This window comes from Epinephelus moara, chromosome 13, assembly GCF_006386435.1.
Source record: "Epinephelus moara isolate mb chromosome 13, YSFRI_EMoa_1.0, whole genome shotgun sequence".
Lineage (NCBI taxonomy): Eukaryota > Metazoa > Chordata > Actinopteri > Perciformes > Serranidae > Epinephelus > Epinephelus moara.
In genome coordinates, this window is record NC_065518.1 from 5,746,714 (window position 1) to 5,765,638 (window position 18,925).

General features: G+C 41.4%; 1 protein-coding gene across 1 annotated transcript in view; it reads right to left on the minus strand.

The window, feature by feature from the left end:
* Positions 1-3,154: 3,154 nt before the first annotated feature.
* Positions 3,155-18,925, minus strand: part of tbx21 (T-box transcription factor 21) — a 27,768-nt gene continuing 11,997 nt past the window's right edge. The window contains exons 2-6 of the mRNA XM_050059750.1: positions 13,479-13,633; positions 7,684-7,805; positions 6,377-6,535; positions 5,497-5,558; positions 3,155-5,179 (exon numbers count right to left, since the gene is read on the minus strand). Of these exons, the coding sequence (XP_049915707.1) occupies positions 4,360-5,179; positions 5,497-5,558; positions 6,377-6,535; positions 7,684-7,805; positions 13,479-13,633 (1,318 nt within the window). The 3' untranslated portion in view covers positions 3,155-4,359. The remainder of the gene's footprint in view (positions 5,180-5,496; positions 5,559-6,376; positions 6,536-7,683; positions 7,806-13,478; positions 13,634-18,925) is intronic.

The window sequence follows — 18,925 nt, forward strand, 5'->3', positions numbered from 1 at the left end:
AGTCGTTCCCACGCTGCCAGGAGGGGAACTCCTTCATTAGTTTTATTTTTGCTGGCCTAAAACTTAAATATATAGAGTCTAAAAATACTTGAACCACCCACATATAACTTCCCCCTGGTCCCTAAAACCCCCAAATTCTCGGAAGCAGTCCAGATGACATGACCTCAATTTCTCACTGGTACTTTTGGCAAGTTGATATGTGCTTTCATCATATCTTCTTTGTCTTTAACTGTGAAGGAATTGTCCAACATTTTGGGAAATATGATTCAATTTTTTACAGAGAGTTTAACTTCGAGCTAAAGCTAGGAGATGGTTCGTTAGCTTAACACAAGGACTAGAAACGGGGAAACAGATGGCCTGACTCTGTCAAGAGATCACAGATTAACACTTTATATCTTCTTTGTTTCGTCTGTACAAAAACTAAAGTGTGAAAATGAAAATTTGTGCTTTTCAGTAAGGGTTATGTGTGTTTCTCGACAAGCTAGGCCAGCAAATTCCCCTACTTTAAGTCTTTATGCTAAGATAAGCTAACAGCATCCTGGCTCTAGCTCAGTTTTTGGTTACAGAAACAAGAGTGGGATCAATCAAACATGTGAAACTGTCTTTAAGTAGTATTATCTTTTGTTGTGTGGTTGTTTTCACTACAGCAGATAAAGCTTATAATCAGATATACAGTAGTATACACAGTGCAGGCTGCTGGTGCAGTTTTTGTAAACTCATTTTAGGCATTTCAGGAGTGCAGATTTAGTTTTAATTTCATCTCTCCCTCTGAAAAGACTAAAGTAACCCTGCACTGCACCGAGCGAGTGCCTGCCTGTCGCCTCCAGTGTTGTCTGAGGCCATTAGCACACCTGGTGAGGAATGAGGAGCAGATCTCTGATCAGCGCCGACTGCAGCCTCACTCTTCATTTCTGTCACCAGGACAGGGAGCCGGGACTCTTGTCAGCCGGTGTCACGACGTGATAGGCTCGAAGACTAGAGGGGGGAAATTCAGGGTGTCTGTCTGGTCACTTTGTGCTTCCTGTTTATCGTGGCTGTGAGGGTGACAGTGCCTCGTCCGTTTACCTACAGGTGCATGTAGCCATCGTGAGTGACCCACTTTTTTGCCCCTGCTGTGTAATGTGAACACAGTGCGTTCATGTACAGTGCAGGTTGTGTTTGTGTGTTTTAAGCTGTCACACTTCTCTCTGCCAATACTGTTTTCCAGTTACGTCGTTATTGATGACGGTATTGATCGTGGGGTTTATGTGTGTGTGTGGTGACAGGAGCGTTTTCACATCCACTGACTGCAGCTGGGGGCTGGGCGTTTGTTGTGATGGGGCCTTTTTTCACTCTATGAAACCGAGCAGTGTCCAGTTGGCCTTGTTTATGCCTGGTGCTAAGATGTACAAATGTTTTATATTAATTATCCAGGTCTTTAAATGACTTTAAAGCAAATGCGAGGAGAGGTTGAGCATTTTCTGTTTTTTGTGACAAATTGGTGCGACTACTTGATGTCCTTGAAACACATTGGCAGAGTTTTTCCACCAGATGCTCACACCTTTTGCTCTACATCAACCTCCACTCCAAGACCATTATTCTTCACTGTGTGACTGGTAGTTTTGCAGGCTCCTGCCCCCTCCCTTTACATATCATATTCTAGTACCATTTCTAGCAGTTTACAGACCTGATTCGGACCCAGAATTAGAAAAGTTCAATCATGAATATCTATAGTTTTTCCGATGGTTGATGTCCCATTGAGGGGCAGTTTGAAACGGCTTGATCCAAAGATGCAATCTCATCACATCGAAGGGTTTGTAAAGTAAGTGCTACGTTCGTGCTGTAAAGCTGCCAGTGTGCTTCATCAGAACTGCTTGCCAGGTTTTCGAATACCTTCGGAAACCCTCTCCCTCCCCCCTACGCCTTTCGACGTTGCATCCTGGGAGCCAAGGAGTTAGCAACGCTTTCAGCTCTTAAAGACAGTGGTGGTATATGACGGCATCTGTGAAATGGCAACGACCCTGGACAAGAGACTGAACGAGCAACCAAAACCAGTCACAGCATGGGCTGGGGAGAGGTCAAAGTTCGTCAACCAGGAGTCAGTGTACAGTCGGAGAAAGATTGGCGAGGATGTTCGCATCTAATGCCAGAAATCGTCTTTAAACAAAGAATCCCAACTCTCTCCCCCGGTGTTGGACCCTTTTTTGGAAAAAAATGCCATGAGTTACACATATGATGTTTGTCAATTTAAAAGACAATTTTGCAAGTAAAGATAGTTACAATTTGTCAAAATACGGTTGGAGTATTAGACTGTGAAAATACCTAGTTGAAGTGACGACACAAGTAGCATAGGTGATGTCACAGCTTGCTCTCTACCTGAATCTATGATGCCTGTGTGCTTTGTACCGGGATGAACTCACACGAGCAACAGGTCTTGCTCGTTGTTTGACTTCCTGGCTGATAAGACCAGGAGTCGCTGGATAAAACGCATCAGGTAGGATATCGTGACATTTCTGCAACGATAATAGCCAAGTTAGCTAGCTAGTTGGCTAGCTGGTGTAGGTTGAGAGATGTAGTTCACTGAGCATTTCCACACAAAACTAAACATTATTACGACAAACTGCGAATATCTTGACTTGAAATTGGATCTATTAAATTGACAAACATCATATGTGGGATTCATGGCACATTTTAAACAGGATCAAAAAAGTATTTGTCTCTCACTGCTGAGTACATATATTTTCTGAAATAAGGTGTCATGGGTGAAACAGGAAGGGTGTGACTGAAGTTCCACACTGAGGTCACCTGATTACAACGACATCATCTCTGTGGCAACCAGCAACTCCATTCACTGAAGAGGGCCATGAGATGTGGTGAAAAGCTTCGGAAACATCAAGTAAGTTGATGTTCTTTCCATCTTAGGGTTTCTACAAATTATTATTTGAATTTTTGATGAATCTACGGACTATTTTCTTGATTGACGATTAATCATTCTGTCTATAAAATGTTAGAAAATAGTGAAAATTCTTGTTATAATTCACCAAAGTGATAACTTCAAATGTCTTTTTTTTTTTGTCTGACCAAGAAAAACCTGAAGATCTTCACTTAAATTAAATGTATGATTTAAAAAAGCAGCAAATTCTGTAGAGAGGCCGTAACCAGGAAGTTTGGGGCATTTTTGCTTAGAATAATTAACAGATTATCAAGATATTTGTAGATTAACTTCTTTGTCAAGTGTGTCATTAATTCATCGACTAATCTTGCCAATCAAATGAAGCTATATAATTCTTTTCTTTCTCAAATTTTTTTTTTAGTTAAGTTTGACGTGAGATTTTATCCTGCTTATCAGCATTTTGATGTTATCTATCTTTGTGTTTTGACATGTCGTGGCAGGATCTAATCACATTACAGTGCAAACAGACTGAAGATTTTGCTTCACCCTATAAATACCCAGAAGGGCAGCAGGTTACTCTGAAGTGTAAATTGTTATTCCAGATTGAAATTCATAGGAACTTCAGAGATAAAAGCTCTTCTTTAACACCTGTGAGATTGTGTTTGATTGTCTCCAGTTGTAAGGACTGGCTATTTCTGCACCGGTTGTTGATTTACTTAACATCAACACACAGGAGAGGCTGTCCTAGCTGAGCTGAATTAGATTAGCGGCCGTGCTTCAGGACATGTGCTTGTTAAACCCTCTTAACCTCCTGACATCAGCTCCCTCAGACACTCTGGCCTCTGTACCGTGAGCCCCTGCAATGCTCCTCTGTTGCCACTGGTCGGCGCTACACTAAACATATTGAGCTGGATTTGGAGAGAAGACTGTGTGTGAAATGTAATTTCAGCTCAGAATCATCAGGGGAAATGACCGTGAGCATATTGTGAGAGTATGTGTGAAAGGTTGAGGGTGAGAAGGAAGAGACAGACAGAGACAAGACAGAGCAAAACAGACAGACAGAGTGTTTGATGCAGAAAGAACAGACAATCCCTGCAGGCGTCTGTCAGCAAGCAGATATGCAGATCATTTTTTTCTCAAATCTCCAGATGTTTGGAAGGCTAAAGTCACAGGTCTGTTTGTCTGTGTGGTGTTTATATGACTGCGGGGCAGTTTCCCAGTCACATCCACTCGTGTTCAACACAAACTTTGACAGTAACCTTGAAAGTTGCTCCTGTAATCATTCGACACTTTGAAGGGGGACTTTATAGAGAGGCTGGCCACACTGCGATGTGACAGTGGATGAAGCTGCATGTTCTGGTGTTTGTCTGCAGCAAAAATGGAGACTGTTCCAGCCCTTTATCATGACCTGACTGGACAGACAAAAGCATGTCCATGAGAGCGGTGTGGGAGGACGCTGGGGGAGGCTGTGGTGATGTGTGAGGTCTTCAGTGGGTGTAATAGCCATAGTAGTCTGCATCACTGTTGCTGTCCTTCTCGCAGACCTCTCCACTGCGCGGAGGTGGGGAGTTTTCAGTGCTGGATGTATATGGCGACACCCTCCTCTTCTTGTTGTCCCCCACGCCGCCCTCAAACAGGCCTGAGTCAGCCGAGGCCGCTGATTTCACAGAGGGAGGTTCGAGCCAGGGGTCTTCCCCAGCCACCTCCACAGTGTCTTTGGACTTGTCCTGCAGCAGGGGCGGCTGCAGAGGCTCTAGGAGCGAGGGCGGGTGCAGCCGGGGGTTGCCAGGTGATGTGGAAGATGATGAGGAGGATGAGGAGGACGATATGGGTCTGAACCAGCCCAGACTGGGGCCAGGTTTGCTCGGGTGGCTGAGGTACTGAGGGGTGGGCCGGCTGGTGGTCCAGCCCGCTGAGGTGGCTCCTGATACAGACACGCTGGTAGATGCAAAAGGATGTTCAGGGTAGTAGCTGAGGGGATGGTGAGCGGATGTCTGCAAGGGGAAAGGCTTGTAGAAACCGTTTCCGGAGAAGTCCCCCTCATAGGAGGAAGTGAAGTCAAGGCGATTTGGGGCCACACCCTGTTGAGGCGGCAGGTACCAGCGACTGTGAGGACCAGGACTCGAGGACGGGTCTTTGTGCTGCTGGCCCATGCTGATAGGCTCGCGGCTGTAGAAGCGGCTCTGCTGCAGGGGGCTCATGTACTGCTCAGAGAGGTAGCCTTGGGGGTAGCAGCTCCCTGGCAGCAGCTGCTGGCTCTCAGTAGGGGAGGGGGTGAGGCGATCAGAGTCGGGAGGAGCGTACAGCCTAGGCAGGAGTGAGGAGGAGGGGAAGAGAAGAGAGTGTGAGAAGAAAAAAAAAAAAAAGAAGGTGTTATTTCCTGCCCAAACCTCAAACTATCTATCAAACATCTCACAGCCCCTCACACCCTTTCACTGCAGCATGCTCGAGCTGCGCAGTAATTGCATCTATTTCAATATTAAAACAGAGACATTCAAGCAACAACCCAGTCTCACTATTCACGGTGAGCAAACTCAACGTTCAGATAAAGCTGTGTCTTCCCTAAAAGGAGAGCATTTACAGCACTTTTTACAAATAGAGCTTTTTAAAAATAATTTACTTACGTGTCGTAATTGTCACGGAAACCTTTAGCGAAGGGGTTATGGTCTATTTTCAGCTGAGTGATCTGTGTAAGGAATAGGAGGAGGGCAATGAGAGAATGTAGGCACAGGAAAAAGAGAAGGAGTGAGTAACCACGTAAGAGAAACAAGAGAGCAGAAAGAGAGGAGGTCACTGGCTAATAATTAATGAGGATGACAGGAAATTTCTTTTCTTGTCGTTGGAAAGAGTTCATCCTTAGAGCCAGAGAGTGAGCACACACACATGGAGATATAATGATTGAATAAACATACGAACAGGGCGAGTGTATGTTGCTTTGGATCGCAGGAACTCTTACACATTGTATTTGAACAGCTGTTAAAGATATACTATATACAACACATACTGGTGAGCAGAGAGCTGCAGTCCTTAGGTCAGCTGAGGTGAGCTGACTCTTGGTTGAACTTGTATAGTAACCAACGTTAACGCTTATAGTAGAGCGTAGGCATGTAAATTAGTATGTGTGCATTTTTGATGTGTGCATGCATAAACCAAAGCTTCTATCACATTAAACATTGCTCTTACATGAATCATTGAATGCCAGACCTCATTTAGAGGGTGGGTAAGAGATGTTGGTATAGTGTTACGAAATCAGTGGTTCTAACAATAGACAAGAGTGCACATTGAATTGAATTAAGTAAAACATCACTTCTTGTTTGTCAAAATGTGACAAACATACAGACAAAAGAAAAACAGGACTTTAGAATATGATGTCTGTTTTCTTCTGAGGCCTTTTCCAAAGCAAAGTTGATGAAAGATAAGAAAACTGAGCCGAGGTTGATCGTATCTTGCATAGAAACAAGTACGCACTCGAAACTAAACCTTGCTGTGATTGGCACAACTTACATCTGCGTTCTGATAAGCAGTGACAGCAATGAACTGAGTCTCCGGGAAGATGAAGGTCTGAGCTTTGGATGACAGGAAGGCATCCTCAGTGCCGTCCTCCTTCACCTCCACGATGTGAAGACGAGGCTGGTACTTATGGAGCGACTGGAGCACGATCATCTGGAGAGGAGACACAGGTACTTTTCAGATATCTTTGCCATTATTTGATAGAAAACAGAAGAGATTCAGACAGGAAGTGTGTAGGCGAAGGAGAGATCCTTGGCAGGACTCAAACTGGGGACGTTGCAGAAACATTATTTGCGTCTCGGAGCACTTTTCCACTGTGACAACCAGTAATGTGAGTCACTTTGACTTGGCGTATGTCAGAAGCAGGATATGGAAAATTAACAGTGTATGTAGCACATATTTATTGCGTAGATTTTAGAACGACAAATACAAAACAAGTGGTTTCAGAAGCTCTTAATGTGATGCCTGGATTTTGTGGTCGAAATGATGAATAGCTTCAGCCACTGAATATACACGCATATACACCAGTCAGCCAAAACATTGAACACTGTTGCAGACCAAGTACCCCCTCTCATGGCAACGGCACTCCCTGATGGCCCCTCAGGCAAGACAATGCACCATGCCACACATACTGCTCTGGCATGGTCCGAGGAACATGACAAAGGGCTCGAAACATTCATCTGGCCTCCAACTTCCCCAGATCACAGTTTGATGGAGCATCCATCCACCTCACAACCCACAGGACTCAAAGGATCCACTGCCAACGCCCTGGTGCCAGACACTACAGGACACCCATGACAGGTCCTGTGTCCTTGCCTTGACAAGTCAGAGCTAAGTCAGATCTGAGGAGGTTCTACCATGGATTGTGGGTACCTCTTTTGCACCGGCATGTCCCATGAATACTCAATCAGATTGGGATCTTGGGAACTTTGAGGCCAGGTCGACATCTTGAGCTCTTTGTCATGTTCCACAGGCCATTCTTGAGGCAGTTTTTGCAGTGTGGCATTGTGTATTGTCCTGCTAAGGGGCCACTGCCATCAGAAAGTTGCCATGAAGGGGCCGGGACATGGTCTGCAACAGTGTTTGGGTGGTGTTTAGCGCATCAAGCAGCATCCACATGACTGCCAGTACCAAAGGTTTCCAAGCACAACACTGCACTGTAGCTAGATGATCGCTGTTACTCATTTGCCTGCCTGTGGTTTTATTGTTTCGGCTGATCGGTGCACACAGGCACGCACAGACAGAAGGAAGTATTAGAGGAAAGACAAAAGCTAGAGGAGGCAGAGAACAGGAAACGTTACCTGTGCCACATTATTGGTGCTGCCCTTGTTGTTGGTGAGCTTGAGTTTGCTGAAAGACACTTCCTGTCTCATCCAGTGAGCTCCTGTGTTGGGAGAGTCGGGGTGCATGTACATCCTGTTCCCTGTGAGTGCAAAAGCATACCGTGAGAAACATTAATAACCTTCTGAAAGTATTGCATGCGGAGAAAACCACTATTATTTACACATTCAGTGACTCAAATCTAACATCAGCCACATTTGCAAACCTGCAACTTCATTCAAATGTTATAGACTGTGCACACCAATGAATCTCTCTGCTGGTACTTAATATTTTTTATATGAAAAGAGAGACCATTTACCAAGAACCAAGTATGTAATGTGAACAGCAGTAGATATTGTGGATGTCATGAGCTGCCAATATTTGTCCAAAACAATAAATCACTTTTATGTGTGTGTTTATTCAGTGTGAGGGCAAGAAGCTGCTGTAAAAAAAAATTCCATAATATTTTACATAAAAAAATTCTTTGGTCGGAAAGAGTGACTATTTTCTGCTAACAGGGACAATATTGTTTTCCTTCCTTTCACATTCGACGTCTTCTTTCTTGCAGGATACCGCCTCGACGCCATGATTTTTCACAGCGTCACCACAATGACCCGCTAACCTTCTACAAGCACACCACATAAGCACACTATTAGATCTAATTGAGTATTGTTGTTTCACCACAGTTTCCACAACTATAGCACATCAGCATGTCACCTTTCCACAACACCTGGCACATGTGTGACAACACCTTACAGTGTCTCTCATTTGTATAATTGTGGTTTGTCTATCATCAATCACACAAGAAATATCGTCTTGGTTGACTTGCTATCGTTTTTTTTTTTTTTTCTTCATCTGAGGTGTGAACAGGAAGAAATAATGATTGAACAGAGAAAGAGAGAACAAGGAGAATGAGATGTGGAGACATGAAAACCAAATCTGTGTCCTTTACAAAACTGAACAGAAAATAAGGACAGACAGGTCAAATCCAATGTGTATCATGAGTGGTTGAACTTAACACTGATATATCACAATATATCTGGGAGGTAGCATGAAGGGAGGCACATTTGGTGACCAATTTAAATACTTACAGGGAGTTCAAGTAGGGAAAAAGTACTAAGAAGATACTTCTGGGCATTATGGATGATGGAAAAGTGGGGTCCAACCAGTTCAGACAAAGACAAGGTGGGTAATGATAGCTTCATTTTCATGCCCAAAGTCAGGTAACTATTAGAAAGATGTTTTCACGTCCCTTAAAGACATTTACTTTAGTGAATTCCCAATGACCCCAATGCAGTCCGTCAAAGGTTCATTCCAACAGGCTTTGAAGGACAAACCATGTGTCTCCAAAATGTCAGCTTTTAACGAGCTATTTCAAATTACTGACAATGCATTTTACAGATAACGTCATGACCCGTCAAGCTGCCTAAATTCATGTTTATTTGTCATCTCTATATTTCCTGTTTTATTTTGGTAACCATTGTCTCGTCTCGTTTCAGATCCCATGTCCTGGCAAGTTTCCCTCCTTTGTGATTACTTGCCCCGCCCAAATGTGTTTCACCTGTGTCTCATTGGCTCCCTCGTCTTAGTTTATTTAAGTCCCTGTCTTCCCCTTGTTTGGGTCGTCTTTACCTTTGAGAGAGAGTTCCAGCGTTTCCCTAATGTTCCTTGTGAGTGTCTTTTTAACCGTTTTTGCCTATCAAATTGGATACTTTTGCCTGTGTGACTGAGCCTGAGCATGTACCGATCTGAGTCTGATTAAAGACCCTTTATCTGTGAGTCTGCTTTGTGAGTCCTTCAGCAGTTTGTGCTTGACAGATCATCCAATAGGTTTATAGTTTATTTAGCTTATGAAATAGGGGACTTCTTCCAACCTTTAAAGAAACAGTTTACCCTTAAGTGTATCTGCAAAATCCAAAATTGGAGATTCATGATTTGAACTGGACACTGACCATGTGGTGGTTTAAAGTGTAGCCCAACAGATCCTGGATTCTGGAGGCTCATATCGATATTTGAAATCTTAGAAATCACATGTTGATTTATGGGCTGATCGCAGTGTTTTTTAAAGATATTTCTGGGAGGGCTTTTCTGCCTTTATTTGATATGACAGATGTAGAGTGAAAGGGGTGGAGAGAGTGGGGATGACATGCTTTTTCTAACAAACAATCTCTAAACGCATCCCATTTATTTGCTATTTCAAGCAATTGTGACCACGATACATACAGTACTCAATTTTACAGTGCAGTTGACAACTTGCCAGTTTTCTGTGGTGAACAAACTATGCAACAGAAGCACTTTTTACATTACCTTGAGCCTAGTTTGGCGTTTCTGTCCTACCATCTTGTTACTTATCAGCCCACATGTACACCAGTACAATATATCGGGACTGCAGTAGCTCAGTCCGTAGGGACCTGGGTCGGGAACTGGAAGTTTGCCTTCTCAAGTCTTCGCCCAGACCAAATATGGAGTGTTAATTGGTTAACTTGCTCTGACATCTCTCCATTTAATGCATATATAGGTCTTATTTGTGCATGTGTGTGTATTTCTGACCTGTGTGTTTGACAACAGAGTGAAAAAAAAAAAATTTCTTCCCGTAGATTAATAAAGTATATCTTCTATCTGCAATAAGCTAATATTAGCCAATCTATCAGTCTAGCTCTTGAAACCTGACCCTCCCTCCATACAACATCATCCAGTTTATCAACTTTATTAAATATCATTTGCACTAATTTAACAGGTTATTTAATCCATCCTACCCTCTCATTAAACATGCACAAGATTTTCTAAAAACTGTCTCTTCCTTCTGATACGACACCGTCTATCACAGAGTCTACAGTCCCTCCCTTTAGTCCTCTCACATTGCCATTCTCCATCCATCCACCAGATGCCCTCAGCCTCTCCCACCTGTGCCAGTCACCTGACTTTCTCATCCACCTGCTCACCTGTTCCCAGTTTCCCTCATCAGCCCTGCAGTACACAACCAGCTCATTTCCACTCATTCCCTGACAGGATGCTGATGTATGCCTTTGCTCTCCGGCCGTGTGAACCTGTAGCTGATCGGTTGTGCCCCTCTTGGATCTGATGCCAAGCTGTAAGCCTGTTCCTGAACATCATGAGTAAGTTTCCCTCTGTCTTCTACCTGTCTGTGTTGAGTCCTCCTTTTGTTGCCTGGATTCACTCATTGTGTCACCTATATGCATACAGTAAATAACCCTCTCCTCCCAATTTGTGTTCCTTGATACTCATGGTTTCCTTAGCTGGAAAATGGAACAACAAAGTTACATTAAAATATGCTTTTTGATAAGGCTGATATAATCTATGATGAACGTAAATAAATGCACTTGTAGTTTCAGATTAGATGTTTTTCTAAGACATGAAGTTCTTAAGCTCCATGATTAAACTTCTGTAGAATTGTGGCCAGTCTGCAACAGCTCTAAAGGAATATGTCACCCAATATTGCATACTTTGTGTTGTTTACTCACTCCCTGCAGAATGTCCGATGAAGCTGCTGACTTCAAAAAAGAAAAAGAAAAAAAAAAATGTCCACAGAAACCTCTCAGACGATTTGTGCATCATGACGCACGTTTTGGTTTCCCTACTGTATGCATGTAGGTTTGCTACGATATTGCTAAATAAACCACTTCCTCAAGATCCTCCATGTTGCACGCACTGAGCTGAAGTCTATTGACCAACATGCAGGGTTTCATGCTCATTAGCTGCTGTTCGATCACCTACTTTGTGTCAGTATCTTCTGTTGAAAGCTCCGGGGAAGAAATGTGAGCACGTACTTTTTTAATCCATCACTTATATTTACTGGGGTAAGTGATTGATTTAAGAAGGTTATCATGTTTGGGAGGAGTATTCTGTTAAAGACTGAGAAACAATCTGAGTGACACGGCATGTTTGCAGCTCAAAATGGCAAGAATATGTGACTAAAAAGCTTTCAAAATAAAATTCCAAATGATGTGATGCTTAAAGCTCTGTTACAGGTCATGCATTAAAATATAGATATAGATTATAGATTTCAGAATAATACTTAATTATTGATGCAATATGTTCATCGCTTTTTTGTTGGAGCTGGTAAACATGGGACTAATTTTAATGAAAGTTAATCATTTATTTTGATAGATAGATAATTTGCGTTTTTTTATTTTCTATTCCTAACATGAATCTGCAAAATTACCAAACTTTTTAAATAAAATTAGTGAAGTAAAAAGTGCAATATTTCTCTCATATGTTGAGGAAAAATACTTGTGGAAGTATTAAGTTGCATAAATTGGAATTATTCCAGTTAGGTAAAAGTAGCTCAAAGTACACTACTTGAGCACTTACTAATCTGTCTCTTAATAACATGGTTACCATCCATCCTTCAGGTATTAGTAATTAAGGAATCCACTGACTATATGGTTTGATTTTCACACAGTCATTTGGCAGGAAACCTAATTTATGGAATAAAAGGACAATAATTTAATTGAAACAGATTCATACAATAAAAACGATCCTAAGGTCATTCAGAGTTGGAGGCGTAAGACTTTTGGGGACTTGCATGTCATGTAATCTCTATCAACAGATATCTGCATATGAATGAAGTATGTGAAGGCTACGGGACAAAATTTTGGTTTTGTAAGTGTTCTGGTTTCTGTTTTGACCAATCAAGTTTGAGCAGGCTATGGTTGCATGTAGATAAAAAGTCAATTTGGAGAGTGAAAGAGGCAGAACGCTCAGTGCAGTCTCAGAACCCATCAGCTATTGTCGGTGATTGTCCTTTACCTTAAATGTATCAGCTTTGTTCAGATGCAGATACATGTATTTGTTTATAGAGATCAGTCGTCTCTCAACACCATTCTAGAGTCTCAAGTTGCTGATCAAATTGTCAACAATAGCATGGAAGAAAAAGTCTTGGCCCAAATATCTGCTGGCTAGTGGCTACAAAGGAACCCTCAAAATTATGGACATTGCCCCCAGTAGGTAAATGGTCATTAGGCCGATTGCTAATAGGTTCCAAGACTGCATATCGTGACCTCATCCAAGTATGTAACTGGTCAAAACAATGCCCCATCTTCTCCTGTGGGAAGGCCAATTAGTGTTTAAGCTTATTTTTAAATATCAGAAAGTTGCAAAGAGAGACCCTGTGTCCTCATATGAGGGCATCACAATTTGGGTTTACTTGACCTTATACTTCTACTTAACTTAGACCTGTTGTCCTCATTCGTGGACACTTGTTTTGTGCCATCTAGTGAAAGTAAGAGCACAATACACTTAATCCATGTAAAAACAAGATGGCCGCCATCTCTGCCAAGTCAGTCTGCAGCCAACCCCGACACAAAAGTGGACAAGGTCCAAAACCTGATCACATTTTATGATTGAAACTTGTTTATTTGTGATTAATAATGATTGTAGTTTGATATGGCAACAAATTTGACCAAGTTTAGCAACAGTAACAAGCACTGTTAATGAGGAGGTACTCCTTTGAAGACATTAGGACTTTATTATCGTCTCGTTTGAGGACACTGGGACTTAATTATTGTTGACAGTGTTTAGTTTTGACAGTTTCTTATACTTATTGGGCCCTACTGATCCCAAATAGTTAGGAGAAATAAAACAAGCATACCAAACAAAAGTTCAGGTCTCAGGAGTAAAGTAATTTGTGACACTCTTTTGTTGTGTTTTCATGTATCTTTAATAACTGTAATTTATATTCTTTAATCATGAAAATGTTCCCAGTCTTAAAAATGGCACATATAGGAAAAAGAATGTGTTCTGATTTGAAACCTACCTGGCATGTTGCCCTCCGCTTTCCCACACTGGACCCACTTGCCGCCCTGATACCTCCAGTGATGCTGATCAGCCAGGACCACGTCCACGTAGACGTTATAGTGAGCAGACGGATCCAGAACACTGATGTTGAAGCTCAGGAAGGGGAACATCCTCCTGGATAAACACACAAGGAAAAACATGATTAGTCATTGTTGGAATAAATCTAAATTATTTAGGAATTGCAAACAAAAAAAAACATTTTTTTCTGCCTTGAAAGACTAAGAAGTATAACAGAAATCCACTCTGACAAATTATTCAACTCAAAGTGATCCATGTTGTTGACGGTGGAAAAAACATACAACTAATAACATGGCAGATAGTCTTTTGGTCAACTTTTCCTAGTCTGACATGTTTTTCACAATGACCTCCTTCAAATCATGTTTGTACAAATCATTTGTGCCACTAATGGTTCTTTTGAGCAGTCTCCCAACCAACTGCATATTTTGACATAAAGTCCTTCCCATATAGGATGGTAAAATCAAAGTCTTATGTATTATCAAATGCAAAAAATAATGACCTCAATGCAGAGCTCTTTAAGGACAGTAATGTATTGAAGTCAGGCAGAGGGGAGATTCCTGTTCCTGTTATTTACTCCAGCAGCTGAAGAATCAGGAGCGGTAGTAAGGGGGCGAGTGAAGGTGAATATTTAATGCTGCTGTTAATAAAAGATGCCTCAGAAGCTGCTACTGATTGCTGGAGCTTTACATGTTGAACTTAGTTTGAACACAGAGGGCTTCAGTGAGACGAGGTAACCGGGAGGTCAGGGCGTCCCCTGGGCACCACGGCCCACGGAAGGAGAGGGACAGGCTGGGTTAAACCAAGAGGAAAAAAGACACACACATAAATATAAGACATGGACACCGAATTCTGAAAAGCCACAGTCAGCTGTGACAGTCTGCAGCAGCATATTCATGTATACTTGACACGTTCAAAGCACATGAGGTGTTGATAGAAGCACTTAGTGCTGCAGGATTACTAACCCTGCTGGGGTGTTCCCATTTTATGTTGGAGCAAAATAAACAAAATCATTTTCTGCACTGAGTTGCCAACATGTTCTCAACCCAACTTGTCAAATACCGCCACTTTGTCAGTGGAAATAAGCGTTAAAATATGACGTGCTAGGTACCCCTTGTTTTTACATTAATTTCCTTCAGTTTTGGCAACAAAAGCACATGGTATGGTTTAAAACAAACCATCATGGCTTGGCTTAAAATACGTACGGTTGTTACTTAAGTCATTTAACGTCACATGACGTGTCACGTGACATACGTCATCACTGAGGCATGCTACACATACTAGCACACTGTTGTGTTATTAAAATAACTCCACTGACTTTTACAATAAAAAAGAACAGCTGGCTCGCGGGTGAAAGTCCACAGTTTGTTTGACCCACCCACCCTTTAGAGACTTTCTTGCTCTTTATACTACGTTGTTGCCAGCGGTGTAACAAACTGTCGTCAGTCAGCGTGTTTTTCATGATGACGTGAACAGTGCCTTTGTGCGTCGGTATCTCACATGGACGTCCACTGATAAAGTGGTGCTACTTCACGAGTCGGGAATGAAAACGGCCCGAAGTAGCACCATTTTGCAAGAGTTCGACATTTTGGAGATTCGCCCTCTTGCTAATACTGATAACGCTCATGTCTGTATGGTAGGCCTAAACATGAAGCTACGGCTAGACGTCGGCTAGCTTAGCTTAGCATAAAGGCTGGAAACAGGTAGTCTGGCTTTGTCCAAAGGTATACGAGACCAAAAGTCTACAGTTAAGTGCAGCTATGAGCTTGTACTTAAGTACAGTCGTGCTTTGAGCTGAATGCCAACACACAAAAATGCTGATGTTTAGTAAGTTTACAACCTTCACCATCTTGATTTAGAGTGTTAGCATGCAAACATTTGCGATTCAGCACTAAACACAAAATACAGCTGAGGCTGATCGGCTTGTCTTTAGTTTGTGACCAAATACCTACAAAACTAACCATGAATTTATGCACCAAACTCCTCCTGTTGTTGGTAATAAAGGAAAGGCTCTCGGATCACCAAAGTCAGTCAGATTAATCATGAATATCTGTACAAAACCACATTATTGCTGTCAACATGGCCCAATAAATTAAATAAAAAATATTCCTATCCAACACATTCTCACTCCAACCTTGTCACATGTCGACATTTGGTCATGGACTTTTCACTCTGATATGACGTGCAAGGTGCCTTGGCTGCATTGACTGACGTTCTGGGACGCCGTGTCAACTTCAGCCTGTTACATGTGTTGTATGTTTTCAAAATACACTTCGGTTTTCACAGGAAATGTACGGTTTGCATACAGTCTCTTTCAGAAGAAATGTATTACATGTATTACATTGATACAACACCACAAAGTTTTTTTCTTCAACAACAAATGCACGTGGATACATTTGGTCAATATGTGGTTTGGTTGAGAAAAAAACAACAGTCGGTGGTTGTTGGGCCCATCCACCCTAATACTCAGATTTTCACCCCCTTAACTTAAAGTGTTGTCCCACTGTATTTCCCCCTGTTACACAATAACGGCAACCAGCCACGTATCATGCCGTTGTGAAAGGACAGCTTTTGTGGTTGATGTCTGACGCTGGAAGTCACTGCCCAAATGCCGGTATTCGACAACTTTGTCCTGTCAGCACCTCGAAAGCTTGCTAATTAAGCCATATCTTGTTTGTTTGATCCGTACAAAAACTCTAAAAAGTCTAAAACCAACAAGTTGTGAGGGTTATGTGCTGAGACAGAACAGGCTAACTGTTTCCCCCTGCTTCCAGTCTTTATGCTAAGCTAAGCTAACTGTATCCTGGCCTGCTTTATATTTAACATACACTGTAAACCCCACTCACTTACTCAGCTTAAATTTTTTTGGAAATGGCTTGCACTCATAACTTTTAGTTTAGTACAATACAGTGACATAAATGTTTTAAGAACACTAGACACAATTCTGACAGAAATTTTGTCATTTTAACAAACTTTTTTGCGTTGTTTGAGCATTTAAGTCTGTGCCATATAAACATAAAAACACTGAGTACATGTTTTAACAACCATTTTTTAATTTAATTGAACCATAAACATATATATTAAGTGCACAGTGATAGTGTTGTTAATTAGCCTAAAATTGAATAGGCTTAATCAGCTTTATAAACTTAAGTCAAATGAACTCAAATATCAAAAATTGTTAGCTTAACATAAAAATTATGTCAAGCTCATAAGGGATGAGTTTTTGTGTCAATTGAACATAACGTTTTTATGTTATTTGGACAAGCTGGGACATTTGTGTCTACTTCACATGATAATTTTGTGTCACTGATGGATTTGGCTTTACAGTGTACAGACATTAGAGTGGTACTGATCTTCTCATTTAACTCTGTGAAAGAAAACAAATGAGTGTTCGTCACAATTTCTTTTAATAGAAATACACTCTCAATAAACCTCTGAGAGAAGACCGATTCATTTGCTTCATTCTCATTCATGCTATGTGCTTGCATATGAACCTGCACTGCACTCTGGGTCTATACGAGGTCCCCAGCGTGTAGTTGGTGTTAATAAATCAGGGCAACATGTTTGACTTTTGGCCCAGCTGTTTTGCACTGGCTAATAGCACCTGAGGCTATGGAGCATTTGTAATGAGTGATGGGCAGCATTCACCCCCAGCTATCCACCCCCCTTTGATGAGACCAGTGTGAAGAGTGAGTTTTATTTTAAACCACACATCCTGCCTGAAGTATGTTTGCAGCACAATCACATGCTTTTAAAGTTATTTGTTTTATTTCACTGCAAATGAATCGAAAGAGTTCAGAAACAAGAAGGTGATTTACTGTGTTTTCTTAAATTAGTCACTGTAAAAGTGCAAAGACTGTACAAAAAAAACAACCTTCCTTTTCAGAAACGCCCTTGTCTTTCTTTTCTAAGCCTTGTCGCTGTGGGTGGAACAAGTAGATAAGATCACATCTAAAGTATTTGATCTCCTGATGCCGGTCAAAAACAAGGGTGAGACTTCTAATAATAATTCAGTCTGAAACATGTAAAGCATGCTACATGTTTGCAGCGCTGTTTAGGCAAACTAGAAACACGTTATCTCGTCTGAATGGAGATTCATGTGTCCTCCCTGCAGCTGTGTGGTCATTTAGTGGTGTAAAAACAAGCGAGGTGTGTAAAGAGATAATGCTTTCGAGGCTACTGTTAGTAGGCTAGTGGAAAACCTGGAGGGTCCGTCTGTGTTGATGATTTTTGTGTGTGTGTGTGTGTGTGTGTGTGTGTGTGTGTGTGTGTGTGTGTGTGTGTGTGTACATGCATGCGTTTAAACAGCAAAAAGAGTCAGTTAAAAATATATTTCCCGAACACAATGAATTTATAAAGTTAGGCAGTTGTGACAGCTGCTGTAATGGATCGCTTTGTTTTTTATTTCTGCAGGAGGCCATGGTGACATTACTCTAACACTGGGTATTAAACTTCAATACATGCAGACTGAAATGTGTCCGTGGCAGAAAATATTAAAGATCATCAAGTATGGAATGGTGGCATTATTCCATGACATTCACTAAAATTGTCCAAAATTGGCAACATAAAAATGCTTCCAATTTTTGACAGTTTGATTTAGGTAAAGTTCTTATACTTCTCTTAAGACAGCTTTTAAAGGATGATGCTGGTCATTTTATTTAATATTTTTTATTGTCAACAGATCCCAAGAATAAGATCAAAACTAACAATAAATGTATCAACAAGTAGTACGTGTGCATGACAGCCTATAGCTTCTTCCTCTGTGTCTTAGAGCTCCACTGGTGCCCAAAAACCATTAAAAACACAACAGTGAGCCACACTGTTGCACTGGGTGACATGTTCCTTTGTTACCATGAACACACACACTGTAGTTTATTTTGGCTCTGTCACACACACACCACAAATGCTCACTAGAGCAACAAAATGCAGATTAATCCACTGCTGGAAACAGAGCCCAACAAATGCACATTTTGCTCTGTTTTGAGTTTCGGTTGATAAAACTATGGTGACCAACTGTTTACTGAGCCATTAAATCAAACAAAAAACAAAAAAAAACTGTATATGTGACCTATTTTATTTAAGATTTACATCTTCACCATAGGAACAAATTGCCATCATAGAAAGTGTAGGGAAGTCTGAAAGTTTTGACAAATGATAGAATGCAGTACAAAAGACACGCACATTCCAACATCAGATAGAGTGGGTGCTGGACCCAAAAAAGACAGCTGGCAAAGTAGAAAAATAACATGTAATCTTACTATATAATGACGAAAACTCTGTCTGTGTGTCTGTTCCACGTTTTTCTCCTCACTGACTTGGTCAATCCATGTGAAATTTGGCACAGTGGTAGAGGGTCATGGGAGGATGCCAATGAAGCAATATTACATCAAT